Consider the following 26,789-nt stretch of genomic DNA (forward strand, 5'->3'; position numbering starts at 1 on the left):
CTGCTCCTAAGCAACAAGCTATCCCTCAAAAGTAATTGACGGTGTGCTTGTAATACCCTGACCTTCCCACACACAAACATTTTCAAAAGGACCTAAGTAAATTAGGTGCCCATAACTTGGACCAGATTCCCCTGGCTGGACTTGATGGTCTTCTGAGGTCTCTTCCAGCTCTGTGGTTCCCCTAGGTTCTTGTCAGCTGAAGTCAGCAGGTTCGGCTCTCCACTGACCAGCACTTAAGTCATTTGCACCAGAGCCAAAGAAGAGCAGTACAAGACCCAACAGGAATACTCCATCTTTGGGGGCACAGGGTTGGTTTTGTTTTGTTTTAAATCAAACATATGTAGACATCTAGTCCTCCATGAAAGCACAGTTCAAATGCTTGGCATTAGTCCATCATGCCTCATCTTCGGTGTAAGATTTTAATGGCAGAACTTTCTACACTCGTGAACACACACGTGTATCATTTATTACTAGCGCTTTAATAAGAGGCAGGCAGGGCAGGTGTATGTGAGGTCCACACACAGTTCTGCAGGGATTTAAATCATGTACCATGGTGACACAACTGACCAGCATGGACATATTATGGTACCATATTGTGTAACCATGGGATAGGATGTTGACAGCAATTTAATGATCACACCATGCTAAAACCTTAATGTGATACAACAAGACCGTATGGTGCTCCTGTCTCTCCTAATTGTGCTTCATTAACCATTGGAAGCAGGTGGTAAGTGTATAAGACCGGCTCAACACCCCTGTATGTAAATCACAGTCAGAAACATACGATTAGAAATCCAGAAAGGGCTGAAGAGGGGACTTAATGCTCCAGAGAGATCAGCACAGAAAAACCCAGCACATGTAGCCCCTTCTACGGGCCAGGAACAAGCTGTGATTCTGCTCACCCGCCCAAGAAAGTCTGCCAAGCTCTTGCAAACTGCACTCACTGCCAGCCCAGCCCATCCTGGAGCATCCTCCAATGCTGCGGTCTATCCTTGTTAGATGCATAAAGTACCTTTATTTATTTATCCAATCAATGGTGAGGATATTTCACGGCTGGTACAATCTGTCTCTCTCGCCAACTACTTGGGGCGCGATAAGGAAGCAGATGAAATGATGGCAAAAAGGCCAGACGATTTCACGGCGCTATAAATACCCTCACACGGTTTCTACCACCCGCTCGATTTAAGTTTACGTTTGCATGAGTGTGGTAGGACAAATTGTTTATGAAAGGGAAATTTAACATCAGGAATGCATGCTGGAGACAGACATGCTGTGTATCACCACAGCATAGGGAACAGCACAGCAAGCTTCCTATTAAAGTGCCTGAAATCTAAGGGAGATCCAGGCTGATGAGTGATAGGCATTTAATCTGTCAGGGGCCTCGTCAAACTCCTGGCCTCCCAGGTGAGTTTGCCAACAACAGGGCTCCACTTAGGGTTCTCTCAAAGAACCAGAGAAGTGGGATTTCTGTGCTACATTAGATGATACACGGTACAAGTTCTAGAGCCGAATGAGCACCACAGACCACTCAAGGCAAAAAAAAAAAAAAAAAAGGCACCAAAGTTTGGGTGAAAGCAAACTCGAGTGTTAATTGCCCTTGTGGCACTAAGTTACCTATCAAGGCCGTGTCCCACTGGACACACCATGTCAGCTGAAGTCAACAGGTTTGGCTCTCGACTGACCAGCTTTTAGCAAGTCATTTGCACTCGAGCCAAGGAAGAGTAGAATAAGGCCCGATAGGAATCCTCCATTTACACCAATGGCTGTGACATTACATGGGGCCCTGCAGCCGGGAATGAGACCACACAAGTGTTCAGCAGCTCCTGGATCAAAAAGGTCTTGGTACCCAATATGACGGGCCAGATTTTCAGACGTGCTCGGCACACTGGGCACATATTTTACTCTGAGTTCTTGTGAAACCTGGCCCCAAACATTCTTTTTATGGTGGTACTACAATCCCATTTAACTGTTCAACTGATTAAAGGGGGCAGAGAGAGGCTCCTCTTCCTTCCTGCCCCCCACTGCAGGCCGGGGGTCACTCCGGAAGGCCAGAACAGCCCCTGCCTGTGATGCGCCCTGGCCCGCCATAGACAGGGGATGCTCCGGATGACTGCAGCAGCCTCAGTCCACAGCAGGCCCCACAAGGCTGGACCAGCCCCCACCGGTTAACTAGAACCTTAATGGGAGATATTAACCAGTTAACCAGTGAACCTTTCACATCCCTACGTAAGAACCCACGAGACTTTGAACAAACCCAGAACAAGACGACAGACCCCAAAGAACTAAATCTAAATAAACTGTGGGTGTTGCAACCCAACTCTGGACTCTTATAAATCTGGACTATAATATGCAATCACATCCAGCTGGAGGCAGGACAGTCAGTAGCCAAACACAGCAATAGAAATGCGGTTCAGTAGCAGGTGTTATCAGCAATCCATCTCCGAGAACTATTTGTGCTCTCAGATCACATTTCTTGAGGTGACTGAACAAACTTATTTAATTAATTTCAATTTTGGCCCTGTGACAAGAACAAATACATTCATGAGCAAGACTAATTGCCAATAGATTTTCAGTGTATTCATCATTTTTTCCTTGCTGGTTTCCAGGATTCATGACAGCTATAATCAGCTAATGTTATGCTCTAGTGAATGACAAGTCAAACCAAAAGGTGTGATCATCTCTGCTAGGTGAAAATATTACCATCATGTGACTTAACTGCTATTTCAGGCAGTTTCTTGCCTTTTCACTATTACAATGACTTCTGCAAGGAGGAAGCATTTCCCCTAGATAAAGGTCACAAAGAATGTGTCTACACAGCCAAGTTATTTCGGATTAACTATGCGAGCATCTACATAGCAATTCCTTATTTCCAAATAAAGGACAGTGTATTCTGACTTCTGTATACCTCATTCTACAAAGAATAATGCCTATTCCAAAATAGCTATTTCAAAATAAGACGTATGTAGACGCTCCTCATCTGCTATTTCAAAATAGCACCTCCCCAGGGCCATTCTAAGGTATTCCTCCTGGGGCTCTAAATCAAGATAGCATGTCTGCATTAGGGAAGCCTGCTTGGACTAATTTTTAGGCTTCCCTGCTGTGTAGATGTGCTATTTTGAAATAACTATTCCAGAATAGCTTATTCAGAAATAACTGTGCAGCATAGATGTAGCCTAAAACATGACAAAGGTCACCTGAAAAAATATGCAGGAAAATAAAAAACGTATTTTACAGTATAGAAATCTAAAAACTTACATGAACATCCCCAAATCTTGTGAAAAATCTAAGCAAGATCTTGAGCTTCCATTCTGCAGACATAACTTTACTGTCATGGGGAGGGTCATAGTACTGAAGTTAAAATGTGCTCAAGTGTTTGTAAGACCAGGGCCTTAATAACTGTAAGTGGCCAGGGCCTTGGTTTTAGGTCTTCTTTGAATGATGGCACCTCCAGCACTACAGGTAATTGCAATGCCTTCAGTAGAGGAGGGGAAAGGCGTTTCACCATTGTATTCACTTCTATTAGCAAACATCATGTTTTGCCACTAGAGTCAAAATTAAACATGTCTGTTCTTTTTGTTTACTTTTGCACACTGCCATCCTTGCAGATGACAAAACAGCAATGGGGACAGAGTCTCTGAACTGCTGCCAAAGGTTTGCTTGTTGGTAGGAATTTTTGTGCCGCGCTGTAAACAAAAATGGTGCTGAGAGCTTGGGGGCAATCACACATGCTGCATGGTTTCTGCAGCCTGCTGGAAATTCCTCAGGTACTGGAGTAGGAAAAACACCCAATCAAGATACTTCAACTCCCTACATGCTTCCTTTTCCAGATCCCAGATGTTTTAAGATGAACAAGGACCCTGTTCTAATTATTTTTAAAAATGATATTCACATTTTATTAGTTCACATAGAGGTATCTGGTCTCAGTTTCTTTAGTTAGTAACTAGGTATTTCCCATAAGCTATTAATGAAGCCAACCACCAGAGTGAATTTAAGGAAGAGAACTCCCTCCTTCTCGATCAGTGTCTACTACACAGGTAATTTAGATTTGAATATGTACATCAGCACAGACTGAGCAGCAGTGTCAATGTTAACCTCTGAAGCATGCAATCCTATGCTAGAACCTGTTCATTTTGAAGAGCAGTTTATCTAATCATGATGTGCTTTGGAATATTATACTTTATGAGATTCTATGTGCTGCACAAGGTGGGGTTAGGAACAACGGACAATGCAGGACAAAAGAAGTCATTGCAGAAATGTTTAGCTGCTTTTAAAAAATTCCAATCCAGTGCTTCACAGGTTATCAGTGCCATCTTTTGGCAAGAGAAATTTAATTACTGTCCTCGCTACCTCTGTAACCATATTAACAATTATGAGGAGTAACAGGAAAAAGTAATTTTCAGTTCCTTAAATTAATGTTAATGCCCAGACAGAGTGAATGTCCATTCAAAACTGAACATGAAAGCATATTCATCAGCTACAAAAAGGGGAAGGGAAGAAAGAAAATGAACCATTTAATTTAGAGCCAGCGCTGGGCAGCAGAAAATCTGCACCCAGTCACTCCATCAAATATTAAGCTTTGATTACTATACAAGAGAGTCAATTAAAAAAAATCAATAATCTAAGTTCCCTTGACACCATCAGCAGTTCCACGCTGACAATTAAGTTCAATCAACCCTCCTCCAACCCCCAGTGTATCATTCAGCTTATTGAGAAATGCCCTTACATTGCTATAATGGCATCTTGGCAGAAAAATATACCTCATGCAACAATTCAGATACACCCCTGCATTCTAGGGATTATGTCCCATAAGCAGGTGCAACTCCAACTGAGATCAGAGCAAGACCTCTTTACCAGCAGGGATGAGCTGAATGAACCCAGATCATTAAATGATGAAAATTCTATAATGAAGGTAGGAACATCTTACAACACTATCGTTGTGATTACTCTGTGAATTTGCACCTTCCCAAAACGTGCATGAACAGGATGAGAAAAGACTTATCAAACATCACCAGAACTCACAGCACAGCTACTCTAAATCTTAAAACCAAGATGATCAGTGTTATGCGCTAGTGAGCAAAATGAACTCCTGAAGGAGCTCATGACTATGGCATGATAGACACACACACATTTTTCTCTGCCAGACTCAAAAACTCATCAGACTAATCTATCTATCTATCTATAGTGGTAGCAAATCAATAGTGTTTTATAGACAATATTACATTAGATCCCAATAAACCAGCAACAGAGCTCCATGCATCAAACCATTATCTGTCATCCTTCAACACAGCTATGTACTTAGCAAGCCTTTACAGCTCCTGAAGAGATAAAACAAGTGACTTAAATCAAGCATACATCAGCAAATACATTGTCTGAGTATCAGGTCATTTGTCAGTGGGGCAAAGGGCAAGGCATACAATGCTGTCAAAGTTGCAGATGAAGGTAAATACCTTGGTATGTAATAGGGTTAATAAACCAACAAGCTATAGAGAAAAAAATGAGGGGGAAATATATTCCACAGCTGGGAGGTTACTCAAGGTTTGAAGCCTGTGAAAGAAACAGCTCCCCTCTAATATACATACCACCACTGGCACCCTGAAGTAACCTTTGTCATCAAACACAGGTGCTCTCCTAGGGGAATTTAACGGCTTTAAACGATTTCTGATTAGATGCAACCAGGTTGCCCGGATTATCCCTTCTCAGGCAATGCGCTGTGCTCTTACATACACACACACGCTCTCCGGATGCCCTCAGGAGCGTGTAGGGCAGGGGGCTGTGGAGACCACCTGTCACTGTCAGACACCAGCGGGGAGGGGAGGGGGGAAGCAGGGATCCCACTCCTGTCAGGGGGCAGAGGGGTTGGGATGTGATTCAATTTCGCACCGAGAGGGGCTGCCGATCAGTGCAAGGAGGGGAGGGTCAGACATCTGCAGTGAGAAGGGGGGCGGTGGGGGATGCCAAGGGAAGCGATCGGTCACCTGCCAGGAGGGAGCTGGGGAGGGGGGAGAAGAGACACTTACTGGCGCAGCGCAGGACCCGCTGCTGCACCGCCTGCCCGCACAGGTCGCACCAGCCGCTGCAGAGCGCGAAGGTTTGGAAGCGGTGCCCTTCGCCCGTCTCCTGCCGCACGCGGGGGTCCCGGGGCTGCTCGAAGATGGTCCGCACGTCGGGCAGCAGGCGCGGCGCCCCGGAGCGCCGCCGCAGGCGCAGGTGGAGCAGCCCGGAGCGGGCCGGCTTGGCCGAGCCGGGGGAGTCCGGCGGGCTGGGGGCTCCGGCGCTGCCCCCCGGCTCCCAGGGCTGCGCGGCCGAGCACGCAGCGGGCGCCGTGCGCCCGGGCTCCTCCGCGGTGCCAGGGAACCTCCCGTCTCCCGGGCGCGCCCCGTCCGCGGGCGCCCCGCCGCTTGCAGCCGCTTGCGCCGGCGGAGCATCCTCCGGCGCCGCGCCCCGCTGCTGGGGCAGGGTCCCCTGCCGCCTCCGCGGCTTCGCGTCCGCGGACGCCGAGCGCTTGAGGATCTTCTTCCTCTCGTGGGCGCTCAGGCTCTGCAGGAAGAGCTGCTGCTCTTTGTCCAGGAGCAGCGGGCAGGGGCACGGCCCGATGGCCGGGGAGGCCATGGCCCGAGCGAGCCGCGGCCCGGCGGAGCGCAGGGGTGAATTGGAGAGACAAGGGGGGGAGCCACCTGGAAGCGCCGCTGGCGTAGCCGCTTGCGAGCGCCGCTGCAGTGGGAGGCCCCGTTAAACACACAGGGACACGCGAAACCCGCCGCGAGCCTGAGATTGGAGCAGCCGCTGCGGCACCAGCCAATCAGGCACCCAGCCCCACTGCGCTGGGGGAAACGCCCTTCGTTCCAGGCACAGTCCCTGCCCCACCGCGCGTGCAAACCGGGGCGCAGACCCCACAAACCGGAGGGGACAGGCAAGGGGGGCGCAGCTCTGCTAAGAGCCGGGGCAGAACCCAGCAGGGAGCTATTGAAACAACTGGCAAGGAGCCCGGTTGCAGTAGGACCACACCTGTGGGAAATTGAAAGTTACTTTTCAGCACTGCTGCATGCGGGGCACCTGTGTGTACTTACACCCATGCCTGCATGCCCCGGCCAGGCACCTGTTTACAAAGAAAGGAGACAGGAATTCAAACGCGGCTACCAGTCCTCCCAGCATTGCCCAGCCGATGCCTTCCTGAAAGGGGAATTTTTTTCACTGATCTAAGGGCTCCCGTCCTTGCCCAGAAGTGACTTAGGCAGTGAGGGAAATAAAAAGCCACACAAGTTTTAGGCTGCTGAGGGCCCAGGCCACTTTTGACAACAGGATGTTATGGGCAGAGGCTTAAAAAGGTATTTAAGCACCTAGTGGGATTTTGCAAAGTACCCCCACAATTTCTTCAATAAGTGGGGAATCCGTTTGTGCCCCTGGGGGGTAGCACACACAGTTAATGAGCGGGCTGCAAGACTGAAATAAACCTGCATGCATTAATCATGACCCCAAGAATAAGATTAAATATGTTAATATGCAGCATATTTCAAAACAAGTTGAAATGCTTTAATCATTCATGGATTAACAGAGTGGTCCTCGACTTCAAATAATAAAAAAGAAACAATTCACACAATATCAATTCTTTATCCGGCCTCTTCCCTTTCTCCTCTCCCAAGTGCTTCGGGTCCCTGCTCCAGCCCCTCACCCAGGACTTCATGGTGTTCTAGCCCTGGGAGGTTGGAAGAAGAGCAGCCAATTTGTGGCTCTCTGGAAGTGCTGGGAGGAAGGGGGAGGAGTAGGTGAGTGCAGGACCCCGGAGGCACGGGGAAAGCAGGTGCATGGGCTACATGTGGCCCGCAGGCTGCAGGTTGCCCACTGCTGGGTTAGATAAAGCTCTTTTTAAAACACAGAGATAAATAACCTTAAGGGATATAGAGAGTTTACAGCACTGCTTCCTTCCCCTCCATTACTAAAGCTCACCTCTGCACCACATTTGGGCCCATTAACTGCACTTTCCTCAACACTTCAACAGGAAACTGTACAAAAATGCAACACTGGTTTTGGAGATGAATTTTTGAATGGCTAATTCATATTTATTAATGAAGTAAATTAAAGTCTTTACTAAACATTCAGCTTCTACAGACCTGTATTTTTATACACATACAGGGACACGCTGCAGCTGGTGAGCTGAACCATTGCCAATTAAGTGAACCAATATTTTCTCTGTTTCCTTGTCCTCCCTTGTAGGTTTGTATCCACTTATTTTATAGGTAGACTATAAGCTCTTTGGGGCCCAGACTGTCCTGGTGTTCTGTTTGTACAGCGTTTGTGCGCCTGGTCTAGACAATCATTTAATTTTCCACCTTTGTTGCAATCACTTGTTTATTTAAATGCTCATTTTCATGGTGCACCAAAATATTCTCTTGGGTACTTGCTGTTAGATGCCTAACTCCATATGAAAGACACTTTGTGAATGCCCCTTGCCCCTGAATGTCCAGTCAATGGAATGGGAACAGCATCTGCTCAAGAGCCTCTGGAAGAAGAAAACAAAAATCAAACCATTTACTTAGGTGCCTAACTTTGGGCTCCCAAGTTTAAAAGGCTTTACTGCTGTTTTTGTGTATGTGTTTCATTCCCTGCAAGACAAGTGAAAATAAACCCAGCCACTTGCCATTGCAGACAGCTTCTGGTGCTAGCATGACCTAGCTCAGGGGTGAGAAACCTAAGGCCTGGGGGTTGGATGTGGCCTGTGGCTTGCCTGGATCAGACCCCAAAGGCTCAGGGCTCCCCCCTCCAGCTCCCTTCTCTGCCATCCTCCTGTGGGGTTGGAGCACCCAAAATCTAGCCTGGGCCCATCTAGGCTCTAGTGTGTGAGGGGAAGGGAGGGAGGGTCTTTCTCCTTCACAGTCGGAGGCCACATTGGTGAGGTTTTTTGGTTGTTGTTTCTCACTTGTGTGTGGCCCCCGACTAATTTTTCTGTGGGTCAGTGGCCCCCAACCCAAAAAAGTTTCCTCACCCCAACTCACCCCGACCTAGCTGGAAGCAGAATTAAATAATATTTGCGGGGGGGGGGGGGGGGGGGGCTGTTGAGGACCCTTTTTGTTTCAGGTTTCAATTTGAATTTTAAAATATCCCTGAAATGCTTCTTTTGCTTTTAAAAAACTTTTGAGGGAGGGGCCAAAATCCATTAACATAAGAGCATCCATACTGGAGCAAGCCAAAGGTCCATCTAGCCCAGTATCCTGTCTTTCCACAGTTGCCCATTGCAGATGCTCCCAGAGGGAATGAACAGAACAGGGAATCATCAAGTGATCAATCTCCTGTTGCCCATTTTCAGCTTCTGACAAACAGATGCTAGGGCCACCATCCCTGCCCATCTGGCTAATAGCCATTGATAGACCTAACCTCCATGAATCTATCTAGCTCTTTTGTTATTGTCTTGACCTTCACAAGGAGTACCACAGGTTGACTGTGCATTGTGTGAATAAATATTTCCTTTGTTTTAAACCAGCTATTAATTTCATTTGGTGACCCCTAGTTTTTGTGTTATAGAAATGATAACTTTTTCTTATTTACTTTCTCCACACCAGTCATGATTTTATAGACCCCTATCATATCCTCCTTTAGTCTTCCTACAATTGCCGCTTGGCAAAACTCATTCTTTTCTATGCCTTTTGTATCAAGAGAAACAGAACAAAGGCTAATTGAACATTAAATGTAATATTGTGCTGCCTACAGTGCTTCTCAACTAGGGAACACCAAGTACTTCCTGAACATCACTGAAGGCTCACTAAATGCCCATGAGGCAGCTACTGTTCCCATTTTACAGACAGCGTGACTGAGGTAGAGAGAGAGTAATTAGTCTAAGTTTTTCAGAAATGACTAATTAGTCTGGGTGTCTAACAGGATAGATGCCTTAAAGGGTCAGATTATCAGAAGGTGAATGCTCCACAATTTTTGACCCTTTACGGCATCTCAAGTTGGATGTTTAAACAATCAGATCTTCAAAATCACTAGCCACTTAAAATTTTTGGCCAAGACCACATGACAAGTAGGCAGTAGAGCATAGATTGAATTTGGTCTTCCAGGTCCCAGGCTACTATTACCGCACTACTTTTTCTTTGTGGTGTAATTTCTCTCATATGGGTGTAAAACTGGTGTAAACTTCAGTGGCATTACTCTTAAATAGTTGTCAGTGGAGTTACTCCTAAATTACATGGGTTCCAGAGAGAGGATAATCAGAGATAATTGCTTTTCATTTGCTATAGTGGAGGGTAAATTTGTTCTCATGTGTCTGTTTCTCAAGGGAGTTAGGGATGAATCAGATATTTAACCCCAAAAAGTGCTGGAAGATCTGTGTTACAAGCTAATAGTGCCATAATAGCATATACATAGCATGATGCTCAAGTCAGTTATCAAACAGCAGTCCAGCTTGCAACATTCTAGTTTCATTCTTCATTTTAGCACGAAGTTGGTCCCCCCTGCCCTATGTTTTCTTAAAATCCCTTCTCCCCTGTTCATTTTATCATCATCACAAGCAACCTCTCTTTTCTATGCAACAAAGGGCTGTGTTTTGCTCAAGCGACAGTTACAACATAGCTACAGCCAACCCACCCACCCAATCCAGTAAAAGAAAAAACGTGGGGAATATTTGTGACAGGCTAGCGCATGTTATGTGAAGGCTTCTTCATAAGAGATTGAACTTGTGTTGTATGAGATTTGAAAAAAAATAGAACTTAAAATAAATATACATGGGCCCCAAGAAAAGTCAATCGAACAGTTTTACTTCATATGCAATTGTGTGTCAGAACCCAATGGGGGAAACTGAGTGTGTCCTTTGTAATTATGGGGTGGCTGAACTGTAAGAATTCACTTCTCATGTGTCTCTTGTCCTGTTAATACTGGGTCTCTTGACCAACACACAGGACCAAGACTCAGGAATTCGAGTTTCCAACCTTGTTCTGATATTGATTTTGTATATGACCTTGTGCAGATCACTTAACCTCTTTGCCTTAGTTTCCCTACCAGGGAAGTGGGAAAATTTATTTACCTGAAAGATGGAAGAGAATTGAGTGAATTAATATTTCTGTAGGGCTGTGTAGTCTTCTGCACATTTAAACAGATATATCAGTTCTACAGATGAATTGCTTTGCCCCCAACAAAAATATGGCAACCTCTGAGATGACGCTTAAAGCTATTTAACAGCACTATGTCACATTATGCAACTGTTTAGGGAAGAACATTGTAACGAGGTTCAATTTAAAGAGGCCCAATTCTCCTACCTCTGGAACCAAACTGCAGAATGTATTCCAGAGAAAACAGCTGGAACACAACACAGCATTTCCCGTTTGCTTTTCAGACCAGTAAGCAAAGGCTGGATGGTGTTGCTCACACCATCCTTTTATTCATGAAACACTCTCCTAATCATCTGCCAGAGGAAGTGATCTACAGCAGAGCTCTGCAAAATTTTCTGGACAAATAGTTTAATTGCTGAAAAAACACCATTTCAGGTTCATCAAAACTATTTGCAAATTCAGATCAAGTCCGGAGAAGAGTTTCGCCCAGAATTATGTTTTTAATGGATAGTCAAACCTCTTTATTTCAAAATGGCATCTAGTTTAAAAGGTTAACTGGGTTGATTTAACAGAAAAAGCATGATCCCCAAAACAAAATAAAAAACAAATACAAATACATGCCAGGTCAAACATGTTTTGTTCAAACCAAACGGAAGTTAATTTAGTTTTGGACACTGGAAAAAAAAATTAACTGTCTCCTGTTATGTCACAGGTTAGAACTGAGCAAATTCACAGTCCCCCTATTGTGGAATCTGAGTATTTGCCTGGCAGTTATTAATCCATAGCCAATATACCTGTCATGAGCTGAATGGTTTTTATGTTTTCATTAGCAAAAAACTTCCCCTTACTGTAGACCAATAGTTTGTTCAAGGACCATTTGCCACAAAAGGTGGTTAATAAATCAACCATCGCTTGAGAGAAAGCAGCAGACATATTGAAGGACAATTGGTTACCTATTCTGAACATCAAATACAACTACAGTACCATGGTATGTACCATCTACCTTATGGAGCAAGTAGGAGACCAGGGCCTGTCCCACAATCCATTGTTGTTGTATTGTGGTGTGTGGACACGCTATAGTCACTATCCTCAAAGTGTTTATAATGCAAACATATAGGGGCTGAACTACATGCTCAGAGTAATAGCGACAGCCCTGCAGAAGCCCACACTTGGCCATTTGCATCGGAAGGTGACAATTTACGCAGCTTGTGACCTTTCACCCACCTCTGCCTTGCTTTTGGGGGTTTTTTTGTTACACACACACACACACACACACACACACACACACACTTTAGTTTGGGTAGCTCTTGAGCTGCCAGCTATGTGGGTGCCAGACTCACACCTCTTCTAGCTGCCACAGGGTGCGCAAGTCCAGTGTGCCTAGGAGAATTGCAGAGCAAAGCCAAAGTCCATTTGAGAAGATTCAGTTTGTTTTGGCCAATTGCTGCTTTGCCACAAACCCGGGGGAGCTTCCAGTCCCCTTTCACGTGGTTTCACACAATCTGAGAGAAAGCAAAACCTTGGGGGATTCCCCAGTGGCTTTTGGATTCAGTCTGTTTTTGGAGGTCACCAGAGGAAATTCCTGATGCATGCCGGACAGGGCCACTCCTGCCATTGCCTCTTTAAACTGTTTAACAGCACATACCTCGACATTGGCCGGAGGAGGCAGGGAGGCGACAGGAAATTCTGCAGAGGCGGGGCTCCGTCAGAGGAGCTGATCCTCCCTTCAGAGGAAAGTCCCCTTCCATCACCACAGAAAATCTTCCAGCTACAGGTCATGCTTGCGCAGTGTTTTTTTTGGGGGGTGATTCAGCCGCGTCAGCTCTCATGGCCAGAGAGTGGGAAAATTTGTGCACAGCTCCGTAGCAATGGTACACAAAGAATGAAGACAATACACCCATATTTGTGACACAAAGTGCAGCAGTCTGCAATTTCCCAGGAGCATGTAAGTGTGATATAATTTGGAAGGGCATCTCCAAAGTGCTCTCTACTGTACTCGCTTTGTTCCTGTGTGCAGTCTACAGTGGGTTTCATAGAGGAGCGCTTCTGAAAATCTTATCTTGTGTGTTCAAACTTCAAGGAGATGAAAGGACTCCTTGCTTGTGGGACGGAGGATGTTTTTGAGAGAAAAGCATGAAATGGAGAGTCAAGACAGTTGGGCTATACCCCCTCACATGGAGTCCATAGCACAGCATGAGCTCAGGCAAGTCACTTCACACTCTAGACATCAGCTTACCCATCTGTAAAACGGGCATTCAATGCCGATCGGTGGATTTATTAATGTTGGTTAAGCCCTTCCAGTCCCTGGGATGGAACACGCAACAGAAAAACAAAATATTGTTGTATGAGAACAAGCAGGGAAACATTCCTCCTACAGATATTAACACACAGCATAAAAATGCACAGCTTTTTAGACAGTCTCTTTCTATTGCTAGGTTAAGCATGCAAAGAGACACAGCCTAGGGATTGGTCATGCTGGAATGCTCAGAAAAAAAGCAAGTTGGCTGTTCACGCTGCCTTGGACAGCTACACTGCATTAAGCTGTATTCTGCAGAGAAGATGATACAGTTTCTTCCATAGGAAAAATATTCCCATTTCTCAGCAGGTTTGTATGGGCCAGGAAAATGCTGGTTAGAAACAGTGGTTAAACTACTAAATAACCAGGAAGAATCAGGGCATCTCATACACTGACATGTAAAAGGGTAAAGAAACTAGTTAAACATGCACACACACACACACCCTTGTTTGTTCATTAAAAAAGAAAGTAAGTTCTGAGACCAGTTAATTTTTGTTTGAGAAATTCCGATCACCCAGGGTAAAATTCTGCCTGTACCAAAAGCAACGGGTGTTTTGCCAGCACCCTCAATGAGGCTACAGTCCAGCCAACTGCTTGAGGTGGCAGAGGACAGGCAGGATGAAAGAGGGAGTAGAAGAAGCCTTCTATGCCAAGGATTAACATAAGAAAATTACAAGCCAAGTAATTCTGGCAGGGGGATTTCTGTTTCATGTAAGCTTCAGTTTCCCTCTCACTGCTGGTTTACGGCAGTTTAAACAGGACAGGAGTCATTAGTGAAGCCCTTCAGGAAACTTGCCAAAAAAGCCAGATTCCTGGCCAGAACCCCAGCTGGTGTAAATTAGCCTCAAACCACTAAAGTCAAGGGAGCTACATTAAATTTACATCAGCTGGCCATCTACTCCACCAAGAGCTCTCAGTATGTTTAAGGCTGACTGAAATGTAAATGCTCCTTTATAGAAGAGAAGCTTATCAGAAAATAATTTGCGGGTACGGCTTTTTAAAATAAGGCTCGTTCCCAGGTTGGCCACACTCGTAAGTGGTTTGGTTTGAGAGCAGGGTATTTTTCTTTGAAATTGGACTGCAAAGGGAATGTTTAGACTATGTCAGATTTCACTTAGTATATGTGATGTCTTCCTCCAGAAGCCTGCAAGTACTTTATTACACCCAACACCACTATCTTTTGCAGAGGTGTCGGTTTAATACCGTTTACATTGTTACATACCTAGCTCTGAGATATTACATGATTTCCATTCAAGTTGACTTTAGACCCAGATTTTCCAATAGTGGCCGCTCATGTTCGGTTCCTCACTTCTGGGGTGCTCAACCAGACAAATCCAGGGGCTGACTTTGTGGATGCAGTCCAACATGTCTGAGAACAGACCCAAGCTGTCTCAAGAGTTGGATGGTATAATGGGCTTAGGGCGCAAACCTAGGACTTGGGTTCTAGCCCTCCTATCTCAGACTTTTTGTGTGTGCCTGAGTGAGTCACCGCCTCCCCACAGCCCTGCCTCCTAGGCATGGGTGATGAGAAACACTTTAGCAATTACGAGGCTCTCAAATCCTGTGATGAAAGGGGCCTTAGATTGACAGACACCCCCAGAGTGGGGAACCTTTACATTAGCGGCTACTTCTGAAAACGTTAGCTTTTTATTTCTCCACTGGAAAGTAGAGCTTGGGGCTCATTTTATGCCTGTTGCAGGCCCCAGATTAATGATAGAAAAATGTTTTGTGGTTCAGGGGCCATGTTTGCACCAAGGAAACAAAACAAGCCCTTGTGACGTGACCGCTGCATATTAAACTAACTTCAGCTCATACTCACTTTTACTGTGCGCTTCCCCCGACATTTATTCACATTTCGTCCTTCGTTATTTCCTTGACTGAACGCTGAAGCAGGAAGAGTGTCTACACATTGCATGTATGGATACACCCACACGCCTTGAGTCTAGAACAACGAGGCTCACTTCCCACTCAGAGCCTCTGGGGTGGTACCACAAAACACACATTTAATAAGAAGCCAAAAGAAAACCAAGTACAGTAGAAAACTTCCCACCTTGGTCTCCAGTTCCGTCCTATGGCCCCTAGGGATTTAGATTCTGATTTCCTCCTATAGCATCTCCCTAACTCTACCTCTTTATAGTCCTTCCCTCAACTGGCTGTTCAAAAACAGAGGTATGCAGCTCTGAGATGAACCCCTTAGCAACCAGGGACCAGCCCCAGGCATGTACATATCACATGCACAGCTCACATTTAGCCTCCCCAAGCAGAAGGCAACAACATAAAAGGCACCATCAGACACAACCATAGCAGCGGCCAATGGAGACTGTGAAACTATTCATTTCTCTGAGGCTGACACCTCCCTATTGTTGGGGGCAGAGGAAAGAGGGGGAGAGGATATGCTCTGAGCTTAGAGTCTGAGCTTAATCAGCACTTGGGGAGCATTCGGTTTCTTTACATCATAATGACAAAGTGACCTGTCAGGCTGCCTGTGCTCAAAGGATGCCACTGCTCATCAACACAGAAGTGGCCCGAGCTCGCGAACCGAAGCCATTGTGGAGCTGAGGTTAGATGGGTGGGTTTACCACTGACTGGCTAGCAAACACATGGCTAGCCCCAGAAAATGCACTCGAGAGGGAACTGTAGGAGAGGTGAATGAAAGAGGAGAAACAGCTATTTACAGATCCATGGAGGCTGTCGTTCTGGGTATCCTGCTTGCTGTTCATTTAGACATACATGCTTGGATAACAGCCCAGCTTCCCTTTCTGTAGGTGGGCCAGCAAGTCGGCTGGAATGTGTGACCCATCACAATCATTTTGCGCTTTTCAGAAGCGCTCGGACGCAACACTCTCGTGGGGGCAGCCACCAACTGCTGCTGTCGTTAGAGAGATGTGGAGGCTGAAGCCCAGGAAGGTGAAGCAACTTGCTTAAGGGAAAATGAAATCCCCTATGACTCAAGTCCTTGCTTTCACACCCTTTCCTCTGGCGACTGAGTCCCATCATCAGACCCAGTGCCAGGGACAGAAGCCAGACCTTCTGGGTCCTCATCCCTTGCTCTGAGCATGTGATCTAATGCTCTGTTCAAGACCTGGAAAAAAGAACCCAAGAGTTCTGGCTCTGTCCCATGTCGCAACAACTGGATCCTACTTCCTCCCTGAAAAGTACCAAGTGAGTCATATTTTTGAAATGCTAATAGTGTCAAGAATAAATAACTCAAGAGCACAAGCAATGTCTTGAAGGGGCAGGGACTGACACACACATTGCAATGTTACAGTTCTTAAGTGTGGAATCTTGCTCCAATAAAATAAGTTTCTTTTTTACGTTAGTTTCAGGAAACTGACAAGGAAGCTGGGACACAGAGGGGCTGCTTTGAAATGCTCAGCTTGCCCTGATGCGTAACACCCCTTAAACCTGTATGCAGTGGAGGGGAAAGCCAGAACCACAAGGCAGCTCTGTTTTTAGCGGCCATGGAGATCCATTACCATCTATGCCCGTACAAAACAAGTCATTTGCATTGGGAAAGCAGCAGAGTTCCATGGTGCCAAGTTCTGTAGATACCCACCCAGAGGCAGTCTCTGCCCTAAGGAGTTTACAGTCTGAAGACAGGAGGGGACGAGAAGAAAAGGAAAGTGACTTGACCAAGGCCATCTGGTCCCCCAGGTCTCCTGGCTCCCAGACCAGTACTCTATCCTCCATCACACCGTCTCTCCACTTACCATAGCTAATTGTCTGTAAAAATACTTGGCTATAAGAAGCATGTGATGAAACAAGCCTGATTTTACCACTGGAGACTCACGGAGACCTCCACAGTGTGTCATTAGCAGAGTTGCCTTTTTCTAGAATGCAGAGAGACCATAGATTGTCACAGGGCATGGACAGTGATTTATCTATAAGGGGGGGGAGGGAAGGGGCCACACAAACTCTCCCCCTTTTAAATGATCAGCTCCCAGGTTCTAAATGGCCACCTTTCAGACAGGAATTGCATTTCCAGCCCCACACCCCTCCCACTCTGGGAGCTATCAGTCTGTCTAGCTCCATTTGCAGCTCGGAAACCTTTCTATGGGTCTCTCTGGTCCCTTCCGCCAGGGGGTTTCATGCATACATCACCCAGCAGGCAGGTACAGAAAGGGTGTGGGAAAGGAGGGCACATCTGACTCTCTACTTGCAAAACGCGTCTTGCCATCATCTCACATTTGCCCCCTGGAGACCCCAGAGCTTCTTACATCACCACCGCCGCGCTGCTGCTGAGTCAGCCGATAGCAGCTAACAATTACAACCCGGCGTACAGCCCAAGGTTAAAGAATGGCAGGAAGTTTGGGGCATAATGAATACTGGAGGCCAAGCACTTGGAATCAGCATGGACTCTGAGCAATGGGGATTTTGAATAGATGCTGCTTTTCCTGAGATGGGAATTAGTTCTTCTTCCTCAGTCCCAGCGCTCCTAGACCAACACAGGCAAAGGGCTGTGGCTGTCCTCACACACACAAAACAGCACAGGCATCTTCAAACAGCTCTTTGCAGCCTCTCACCTTCTCAACGCAGTCAGCGTGAGCGTCTTCTCCTCCGCAGCACCTGCCGTCTCTAACAGCCTCCCTCGGTCTCTCTGACCGAGAGAGTAGTCCATTGTGAAACACAGAAGATGAGAAATTGCTCTCCCTCGTTCTCTCTTGCTGTTTATGACAGCAGAGCCTAGAGACCGCAGCCAAGTTCAGGGAACCTCTGGGCTAGACACTGCACAGACACACACAAGTGGGGTGTCCCTGGCCCAAAGAGTTTAGAATCCAAATAGAACAAGCATGAGAAGCATGCGACTCCCAGCAGGCCACTGGCTGAGACAAAACAAAAACCAGATCCCTTGCCTCCCAATCCGGTGCCCTATCCACTAGGTCATGCTGCTTCAGGGCCCTAGTTTCCATTACTCCGGGATAAACTAAGCCCAGAAGGCCAGCTGGGCATCAGCAACACATCAAGCCGTGGAACATGCAAAGAATCTGCTCGATAGATGCAGCCACTTTCAGTAACAAATGTTGCGTGCTGTAACATGAAACGCCCATCGCTCATTCTGTTCTCACTTGGATTTAGCTTCCAAACCATGCTGGAAAGTTACGGCTTGGATCCCACACTCCTGTGCCTGCATGGACCGACCTTTTGCCCATGCAGAATCCCATTAAAGCACATGGAGTCTACAGAAGCTGGACAGGGACCTGTGCTTGTATCACATATACAAGGAAATATTTGCATCTGCCGTCAAAGTACATTATCTCCCCCATGACAGCTTACCAAACACATTCCTGGAACGCTGCGTCACATCTACTGTGACTGTCCAGAGCTGCACATTCCAGAGACACTGCTCCGCACGTGAGAGCAGAAGCCTTATGAATAGCCCTAGTAATCCATTCTCTAACAAACACACATTTCTGTGACCATTTATTCCATTACCATGTGTATGCTGACAGATACCACAGACAGGAATGAGCAAACTAAATCCATTTACGAGTTGCTCTCCAAACAAACCAGAGCATTCCTGTGATTCACATTTGGTTTGTATTTAAGAGAGGTATTCCCTGCATCAGATACACTGTAGGTGCCAGATCAATTGCTCCACCAATTTGGGTAATTAGAGCAAAGGGACAGGGAGCCAAAAGGGCAGCAAGAAAGGTTTGGCGAGTGAACAATTTGGTCAGCCAGTACTCTGTTACCATATCCATGAGACCTAGATGCATGCACACAGCCCTCATTAACGCCGATGGCAGCAGATTCAAGAAAAAGGAGGTCCCTGATTGACACCAAGCTGGAAATTCATAGGGGCAGATCGTGAAGCTGGCATAGCTCCATGAAACACCAATGGAAATGCCAGCTGAGGATCGGGCCCAAGTTGCCAAGGAATGATAACACTTAGTGAGTAGCGAAATTAGCCCAGAGAGATATTGGCCTACGAGCCATTCCATTTGCGTGGCTTTCGGTGAAAAGTGCCCAAGTGATTTAGGAGACAGAGTCCAACTGTCAGCAGTGACATGGGCATTTAAGAGCTTGATGTTCCTTTAACTTTCAATACAATTCAGGCTCTTAAATGCTCAAGTCTCTTTTTAAAAATATAGTTTATGCCTCCAAGTCACTTGCAAACATTTTTCACCAGGCCCCTTATGGGATGCTAATTTAACAGATTTAAATTAAATTGCCAAGAAGGCAATTTCAAACCAGCCATCTCTGGAATATTTCAGCATTCACAGCTAGATCATCTGGCTACTTGGCATTGACTTCCCCGGGCCGCATCCCAAAATAAAAACCACCCTCTCCCCCACATTCAAGGATGCAGCCCATAGAAGTCAAGTTCAAGGATTTTATCCCATGCCTTCAATGCACAATTACTCAGGGGGTGCGCATGTGTGGAGGCCCATACAGGTACATATCTCACCTATGGCTTTGGAAGTGTACCTACAAGACACAGCAATAGACACTTCCTATTGTTTCAAATTCTTACGGCCATCCATCATCAGAACACATGCAATTGATACGGAGATGGAGTGACAAAACACAACCAGATGGGCCAGTCATTTGAGAAGGAGAAGGCCTGTGAAGATTTGGTTCTGCTGATTTTTGTATTGCCCATATGCCACCGTCTCCCAGTTACAATAGGGACCATTTCAGCACTGGGACACGGTGGAGCAGATTTTTGGTCCATCAAGTCCCACTATCCTTCCTGCACACTGTTGGTCCTGCCGTGAAGGCAGGGGACTGGATTCGATGACCTCTCGAGGTCCCTTCCAGTCCTAGTATTCTAGGATTCCATGGTGCCCAATGCCGGAAAGGACCCGGAATGGTCAAAACTGCCAAGGATGAAGGGCCCAACAGATCGCACAATGGAAAAATCCTCTTCACGTTGGAGTCACAACTTAGAAGAGACTTCTCCTTGTCTTCCACGTGTGGGAGAGAAGTCAAGCGGCTTCAGATTCAGTCTAACCCATTCCATCTCACAGAGCATGAAGAAACATCAAGTACTGGAATCAATCCATTTTTTCAAAGGAAACCCAAACAGGGTAACGTCTGAACACCATTAAGGGCGCTGCCAGTATTCAAGCACTTGAGAATTGTGGCTCAGGGAAGGCTAATGCTGGTGAACAAAGTGCCGGAGCAGAGAGGTAGGACAAGGCGATGTCTTTGAACGAAAGTTCTCCATTGATCTTGACCCAAAGTGAGAGAGATAATTTAAAAAACAAAAAAGTCAAACCACCAGTCCATCAGCTTCAAATCCTTCCCAACACTTCCCTCAAGCATCTGGAGTGGATGCAACCCCACTTAACCTGTGGGAACAAAATCAAAAGGTTGATACCAGAGAAGGACCCTCCTGGAGTTATACATTCCTGAACTATGGGATGGAGTTTGGATCAGGATGCAAACTTTGCAACTTACTCCCACATCTCCTGAAACAAGCCATTCATTTCATAAACACACCACCTCTTTCTTCTTCATTCTTGGCCAGGACTAGGGCAAAAATGTAGTTGCTACCTCTAAAAGCAGGCAGGGATGCATTGACATTTTGATTTTTATTATTCAGAAGCATTCCTGGTAACTGAGGTGGTGGTATCTTGGGAGCAGAGCATGTGGTGAGTCTCCTAGGTTTTTATTTCTATCTCTGCCACTGACTTGCCATGTGACCCTAAGCAAGTCACTTAATTCTTCTTCTCTGCGTCAGTTTCTCTGTCTGCTAGCTGAGATGTATTTAATGTTGTTAAATGACTGGTCCTCAAACACAAGGACCAAGGAAAGTGCCAGATGTTTTTATTAGTAGTAGGATACTGATCCAACACTTGAATGTGTTTCATCCAGATATTCTTTACAAACTCATTTGCTAAGTGCGTATAGGAAACACTTCATCCATCACTGGAATTTTATGCAGACACTTCTGGGGTGGAAAATAGCAACCATTTAACAGTGCAAGCAACAAAGAAAGAACATCTGGAACGACGGGATGAACTGTGAATAGCCATTCATGTAAGTTCAGGTCAGGCATGATTCAATGGAAAGCAAGGTCTTTAGAATTGCTAGATCAGGACACAAATGTGTTGTAGTCCTTATATTACTAGGAGAAATGGCTCATTTGGCTGACAAAGTAATATAACTTTAGACAATAAGAACATCAGAACGGCCATAATGGGTCAGACCAAAGGTTCATCTAGCCCAGTAGCCTCTCTTCCAACAGTGGCCATTGTTAGATGTCCCCAGAGGAAATGAACATATCAGGTAATCATCAAGCGATTCTACCACTGTTGCCCATTCCCAACTTCTGAAACAGAGGCTAGGAACACCACTCCTGTCCTTCCTGGCCAATAGCCATTGATGGACTTATCCTCCATGAATTTATCTAGCTTTTTTTTAACCCTGTTAAAGCCCTGGTCTTCAAGACATCTGGCAAGGAGTTCCACAGGTTGACTCTGTGTTCCACAAAGTAAAACTTCCTTCTGTTCGTTTTAAGTATGCTACCTATTAATTTCATTTGGTGACCCCCTAATTCTTGTGTTATGGGAACAAATAAATAGCTTCTCCTTATTTACTGTCTCCAGTAAATAGATGTCTATCATATCCCCCACCTTCATCCCGGTCTCTTTTCTAAGGTGAAAGGTCCCAGTCTTTTTACTCTCTCCTCATACGGCGGCCATTCCAAGCCCCTAATCATTTTACTTACCCTTTTCTGAACCTTTTCCAATGACAATATTTTTTTTTTTTGGAGATGAGTTGACCACATCCATATGCAGGATTCAAGATGTGTGCATCCCATGGATTTATATGTAGACAATAAGAGATTCTTGGTCTAATTCTCTATCCCTTTTTAAAGGATTCTTAACATTCTGGTCTACAACCAAGTTCTCTCATCACAGTACCAGTCATCGATGCAATTCCTCTGCTCAAATGACAAGTCAGGCCATCCCACATTCCTCCCAGGTAGCAGGTTAAGCTCTGTCTAGATGTGGTAGGGGGCTTACCGCTCAATGAGGCTGTTGTTACCTTGGAGATCATCAGCGACCAGTTTCATTTGCTGCCGAAGCTCCTGCATTCTGATAAAGACATAAAGAACCCTCCTCACATACATGCTGTTTCGCTAGGAGAGGGTTCCCTGCAGCAGAGAAGGGGAAGGCCTCACCCTCAGGTAGGAGAGCAAAGTAAACGGGTTAAGATAGTGAAGAACACAAGAGAAACATGCTCTAGCACATGTTTTGGATTTTTGAAAACCCCTCATGCTCCCCCACCCCCCAATAGCAGCAAAAAAAACCAAAAAGGAACTGAACAGGCCACCTCACCCCCCTGGAATTTCTTCATGCCCCCCAGTTTGGGAACCCATGCTCTGGAAAGAGGTCTAAGCATGAGCAGGGAAGTGGAGAGCTTGCCTGCTCAGAGACACCATTCTGAAGAGCTGTTCTGGAATTTCTTGCACCCAACTTCTCATGTAGTCCCCTCCCTCCTTCAGCTGCTGTGCCCATCTGGGAGGGCTAGACAGCTGGGTAACTCTGCTGGACAACAAACAAGGTCTCCCTGCTCCTCCAAGTTCTCCGGTCCGGTCTTTTGATACCCACCCCTAAAATCAACCCCACCACACGTCATCTTAAGGTTGCCTTTACCAGCAGTTCACAGACCATTAAGAAAATGGTGATAAGGTCCAATAGGCTGCGTACCGCCACGGCTTACCACCATCTGGAATGCCTTCTCTTGATGCCAGCCCAGCCTTTTAGAAACACACTTCTATGCCTAACATATGATGTGTGTTAACTCCTTGTAAACTACAACTGGAACCTTACAATTCAAGGGGACCGTGAACTCTCCCAGGGCTGGTACCGGTCCATAGCCCAAACCCAAAGCAGCCACAGCAGGACTTTGGGGAAGTTTGTGGCTTAGCATAAGGGAACAAATTGCAATGGTGCACACAGGAGGGGTCCTTCTCCTTAGTTCTGGACACGTTCCAGCTTCCTTCTCTCCTGGACTCACCTAAGCACCAGGTCCTGATGGACTCGATTCATGCAACTCTGTTGGGGTGTGGAAGAGACCTGGGCCAAATTCGGTTTCTCCCACAGGATTCTCTGAGGTAACTTGTCCAAAGCCTGTGGAAGAGGAGACTTTACAGCCTGCAAATGACATTCTATCTCCTCTATTTAACTCTAGCATCCTCCATGCTTACAGATGTTTATAGAAAGAGGGCTTTAAATGCTGAAGTCAAATAACCAGGAGCACCACATAAACCTCTCCAGAAAAAAGCAAAATTAAAATAACAGGTGCCCTGGCCCATCTGCTATGAGACTACATCATAAAGTGCCAGAGACTGCATCCTAAAAACACTAGGCAACTCATCATGTTTGTGACTGTTGCCATGTTCTGTTTATTACAGTCTGTTGTAAACTATTACTGCCAGGCAGCTATTCATTAGGAGGAGTGTTCATTGTTTTTTGTCCCCCCCCACCCCCCAAAAAAACAACCCCTCCCATCATATACCCTCACTTAGGCAAAAACTATGAGAAGAAGTTTTGCCCTTATGAAATTACCGATCGTGTGCTGCAGTGTATAGGATACAGGCCAGGTACTTATACTCATTGGGATGCCGACTTACTATCTGAGACTTCATTTGCTACTAATTTTTTTTGTTTTTTAGAATTGTTACCCTGCAGCAGATTAGGAGCCTGAACACAGCACTGGGTGCGATGAATGGGTGCATTCTCATCCCAGTGCTGGCACCAGCGCATTGACACCTTGGACAAGTCATTCAGAATCAAATTTTCCAAAGCACCTAAGTGACTCAGGAGCCAAGGTCTCCCTGCGTTTTGAAAGCGTTACCCATTTCACATCTCTCTTCCGCAGATTTCCCCCACCTAATATTATTCCTCTACTTGTATCGTGGCGGCTTTGTGAGCCATTTGAAGGTTACAAGCACAAAATACTAGCTCGATTTTTTAAAAATCTACATTGTAGTATCCATCTTCTGGGCAGATAGGGTTTGAGAACAAACACTGTACATTATGGAGGCATTCCTGGCATCCCATCATCTCCACGTTACAAGCGGCTATCGAGTTGCTGAGCTTCTTCAGATGTTTTCTCATCTCCCAAACTTCCCTACCGAGGAAAAAAAACAAGAAGAACAACTCCAGTCACATATTTGGTCAGAATGAGAATTTCCCATTCCCCCCTTCTGAAAACCATGTTGGATTTGGGTTAAAATCCAATAGGAAGACATATGAATGGATCTGTGTCTCATACCCATGTTATAATCACAGTCATGCCTCTATTGCTTTAACAGCCATCTTAGGCAAAGGCATCCAAAGACGACTAGCAGTGAAGTAATGGGGGAAATGTAAACTATGCGGAAGGTGCACACGCCTCGTACCCGTCTTCTTCATAGGGGCTAATGTCCCTCTAAAAGGCTATTTAAATTTGTAATTAACCATGGCTGTTTTCCTTTCTCTGTGCCTGAACCAAGGTCCAATGGGCCAGTCGAAAAACTCCCATTGACTTCAATTGGCTTTAAACCAGGTCCTATGTGCTTCATTCCCATGCAGACAATAATAAGGTACAGGCAGTCCCCGGTTACGTACAAGATAGGGACTGTAGGTTTGTTCTTAAGTTGAATTTGTATGTAAGTCGGAACTGGCGTCCAGATTCAGCCGCTGCTGAAACTGACCAGCGGCTGACTACAGGAAGCCCGAGACAGAGTTGCTCTGCCCCGGGCTTCCTGGAATCAGCCACTGATCAGTATCAACAGCAGCTGAATCTGGACGCCTGGGGCAGAGCAGCTGGGGCGCTGCCGGGTTGGTCCAGTAGCGCCGAGGAGCGGCGCTGCAGGACCAACCCGGCAGCGCCCCAGCTGGTCTACCCCACGCGTCGGAGAGAAAATCCTGGTATGCTGGGGGGGGGGGCACTTACATCGGATCCCCACTTACGAATGGGGTGACTCACCCTGCACTAGCTGCACCCCCCCCCCCCCCCCGCAGCAGACCAGGGAGACGCGAAGCAAAGCCGCGGAGGACGCGGGCGGCAGGACCGCCAAGACGCGCCGCAGTCCTCCGCAGTGAGAAAAGCCTGGTCTGCTGGGGGAGGGGGGGTGCAGCTAGTGCAGGGTGAGTCACCCCGTTCGTAAGTGGGGATCCGATGTAAGTCGGATCCACAGAACCTCCACAATAGCCTCTTCCCCTCAGCAACTCCACTTTTTTTGCTGCAATAAGTCACCATGCAGAACAAACACCACAGGGCAATTTGCTCTTTGCTGTATTCCCTCAACACCATTTAACATAAAATCATTCTGGAAAGTGGAGCTCTCAGTCTTAATAGCAGACTCGTTGTGGTACAGGAAACCCTGCTGTTGAGCAAAGAAATTAGCCACTTGAAGGGAAACTGGGGCAGTTTTGTACTGGGTGAGATGGTCAGTCGTTTTTTTTTCTCCCCCAAATGCTGCCATGTACGTGTTGCCTAATGCACCGATGTGAGGGGACAGCCAGGGAAGTCACCCCCTTTTCTCTTCTCCTTCCGCTCTGACTGTTCAACACTTTACCCAGCCAGGGAATGAAAGTTCTCTTCCTCTTACCCACTCGTAACTTTTTCCTGTGCTCTGGGTTATTACATAGACCCTGGTCAGCCAAGTGGACAGAGCACTGGACTGGGACATTTGACAACTAGGTTCTGATTCTGCTACTGCCCTGCTGGCTGACATAGTGCAAGTCACTTAACCTTCCCAATGCCTCAGTTTCCCCACCTGTAAAACCAAGAGTGTAATATTGCCCTCCTTTGTAAGTGTATTTTGAAATCTACCAATGCAAAATGTCATCTAAAAGAACTGGGTGTTTATTACCCTTTAATAACTTACACACACGCTTAAGGCCTACTGCCCTCACACACAGCTCCACTAATGTTAGCTAGGATCTTAGCTTGCAAGCTCTTTCAGACAGGAAACTGGTTGTTTTTGTGAGACTGTAGCGCACCTACCACAGAGGGGCTCTTGTCCATAACCAGTAGGTGCTACTGTAATACAAATCATCATAACAACCAGGGTAAGAAATGTGTCAGAACTAGAGGTAGATCCTCAAACCTCAGGATTCAAACTCTACAGCTTGCTGCATCCAAATAATCCAGAAATCGGGGGGTGGAATCTGGATCTGCGCAGGGTTGCCAGATTCTGCTGGTTTCCACTGGATAGTTTTTTATCTACCTGTATTATAAAGTGCCGCGCAAGTAAAGCAAGGGCCTGTGAAGTGAAGTGGGTGCTGGCTGCCCACAAACATTGACTCAGAGCCAGGTGCTCCCTCTACAGCCAATCAAAGCGCTGCCATGGTTCCGTTGGGACACCCTGCACATTCTAGGTATGTAGGCGCTATTAGCAAAGCTACCCTCTCCCAAGAGAGTATCTTGGTTATGGCAATCTTGCAGCCCATGTGGCCTGCTCTCTAGCCTAGGTTGTCCATCGCAGGGCTAGAACATGGATCCAGGAT

The 26,789-nt window shown here is 46.3% G+C and overlaps 2 protein-coding genes across 4 annotated transcripts in view; both read right to left on the bottom strand.

Moving 5' to 3' along the window:
- RASSF5 (Ras association domain family member 5) overlaps positions 1 to 6,751 on the bottom strand; it is a 107,876-nt gene extending 101,125 nt beyond the window's left edge. Inside the window, exon 1 of the mRNA XM_075910149.2 lies at positions 6,018 to 6,751. Within this exon, the coding sequence (XP_075766264.2) occupies positions 6,018 to 6,609 (592 nt within the window). The 5' untranslated portion in view covers positions 6,610 to 6,751. The remainder of the gene's footprint in view (positions 1 to 6,017) is intronic.
- A 362-nt stretch (positions 6,752 to 7,113) lies between these two features.
- The window catches only part of IKBKE (inhibitor of nuclear factor kappa B kinase subunit epsilon), a 46,195-nt gene continuing 26,519 nt past the window's right edge, over positions 7,114 to 26,789 (bottom strand). For 2 of the 3 annotated variants that reach the window (XM_075910143.2, XM_089773630.1), the window contains exons 18-21: positions 24,327 to 24,423; positions 23,308 to 23,420; positions 22,311 to 22,382; positions 12,310 to 20,630 (exon numbers count right to left, since the gene is read on the bottom strand). In XM_075910143.2, the coding sequence (XP_075766258.2) occupies positions 20,597 to 20,630; positions 22,311 to 22,382; positions 23,308 to 23,420; positions 24,327 to 24,423 (316 nt within the window). In that variant the 3' untranslated portion in view covers positions 12,310 to 20,596. Of the gene's footprint in view, positions 8,498 to 12,309; positions 20,631 to 22,310; positions 22,383 to 23,307; positions 23,421 to 24,326; positions 24,424 to 26,789 lie in introns of those variants that run through there. The other variant, XM_089773628.1, reaches the window with a different exon arrangement.

Source organism: Pelodiscus sinensis, chromosome 27 (assembly GCF_052426305.1).
Source record: "Pelodiscus sinensis isolate ZL-2025 chromosome 27, ASM5242630v1, whole genome shotgun sequence".
NCBI classification, from domain to species: Eukaryota; Metazoa; Chordata; order Testudines; family Trionychidae; genus Pelodiscus; species Pelodiscus sinensis.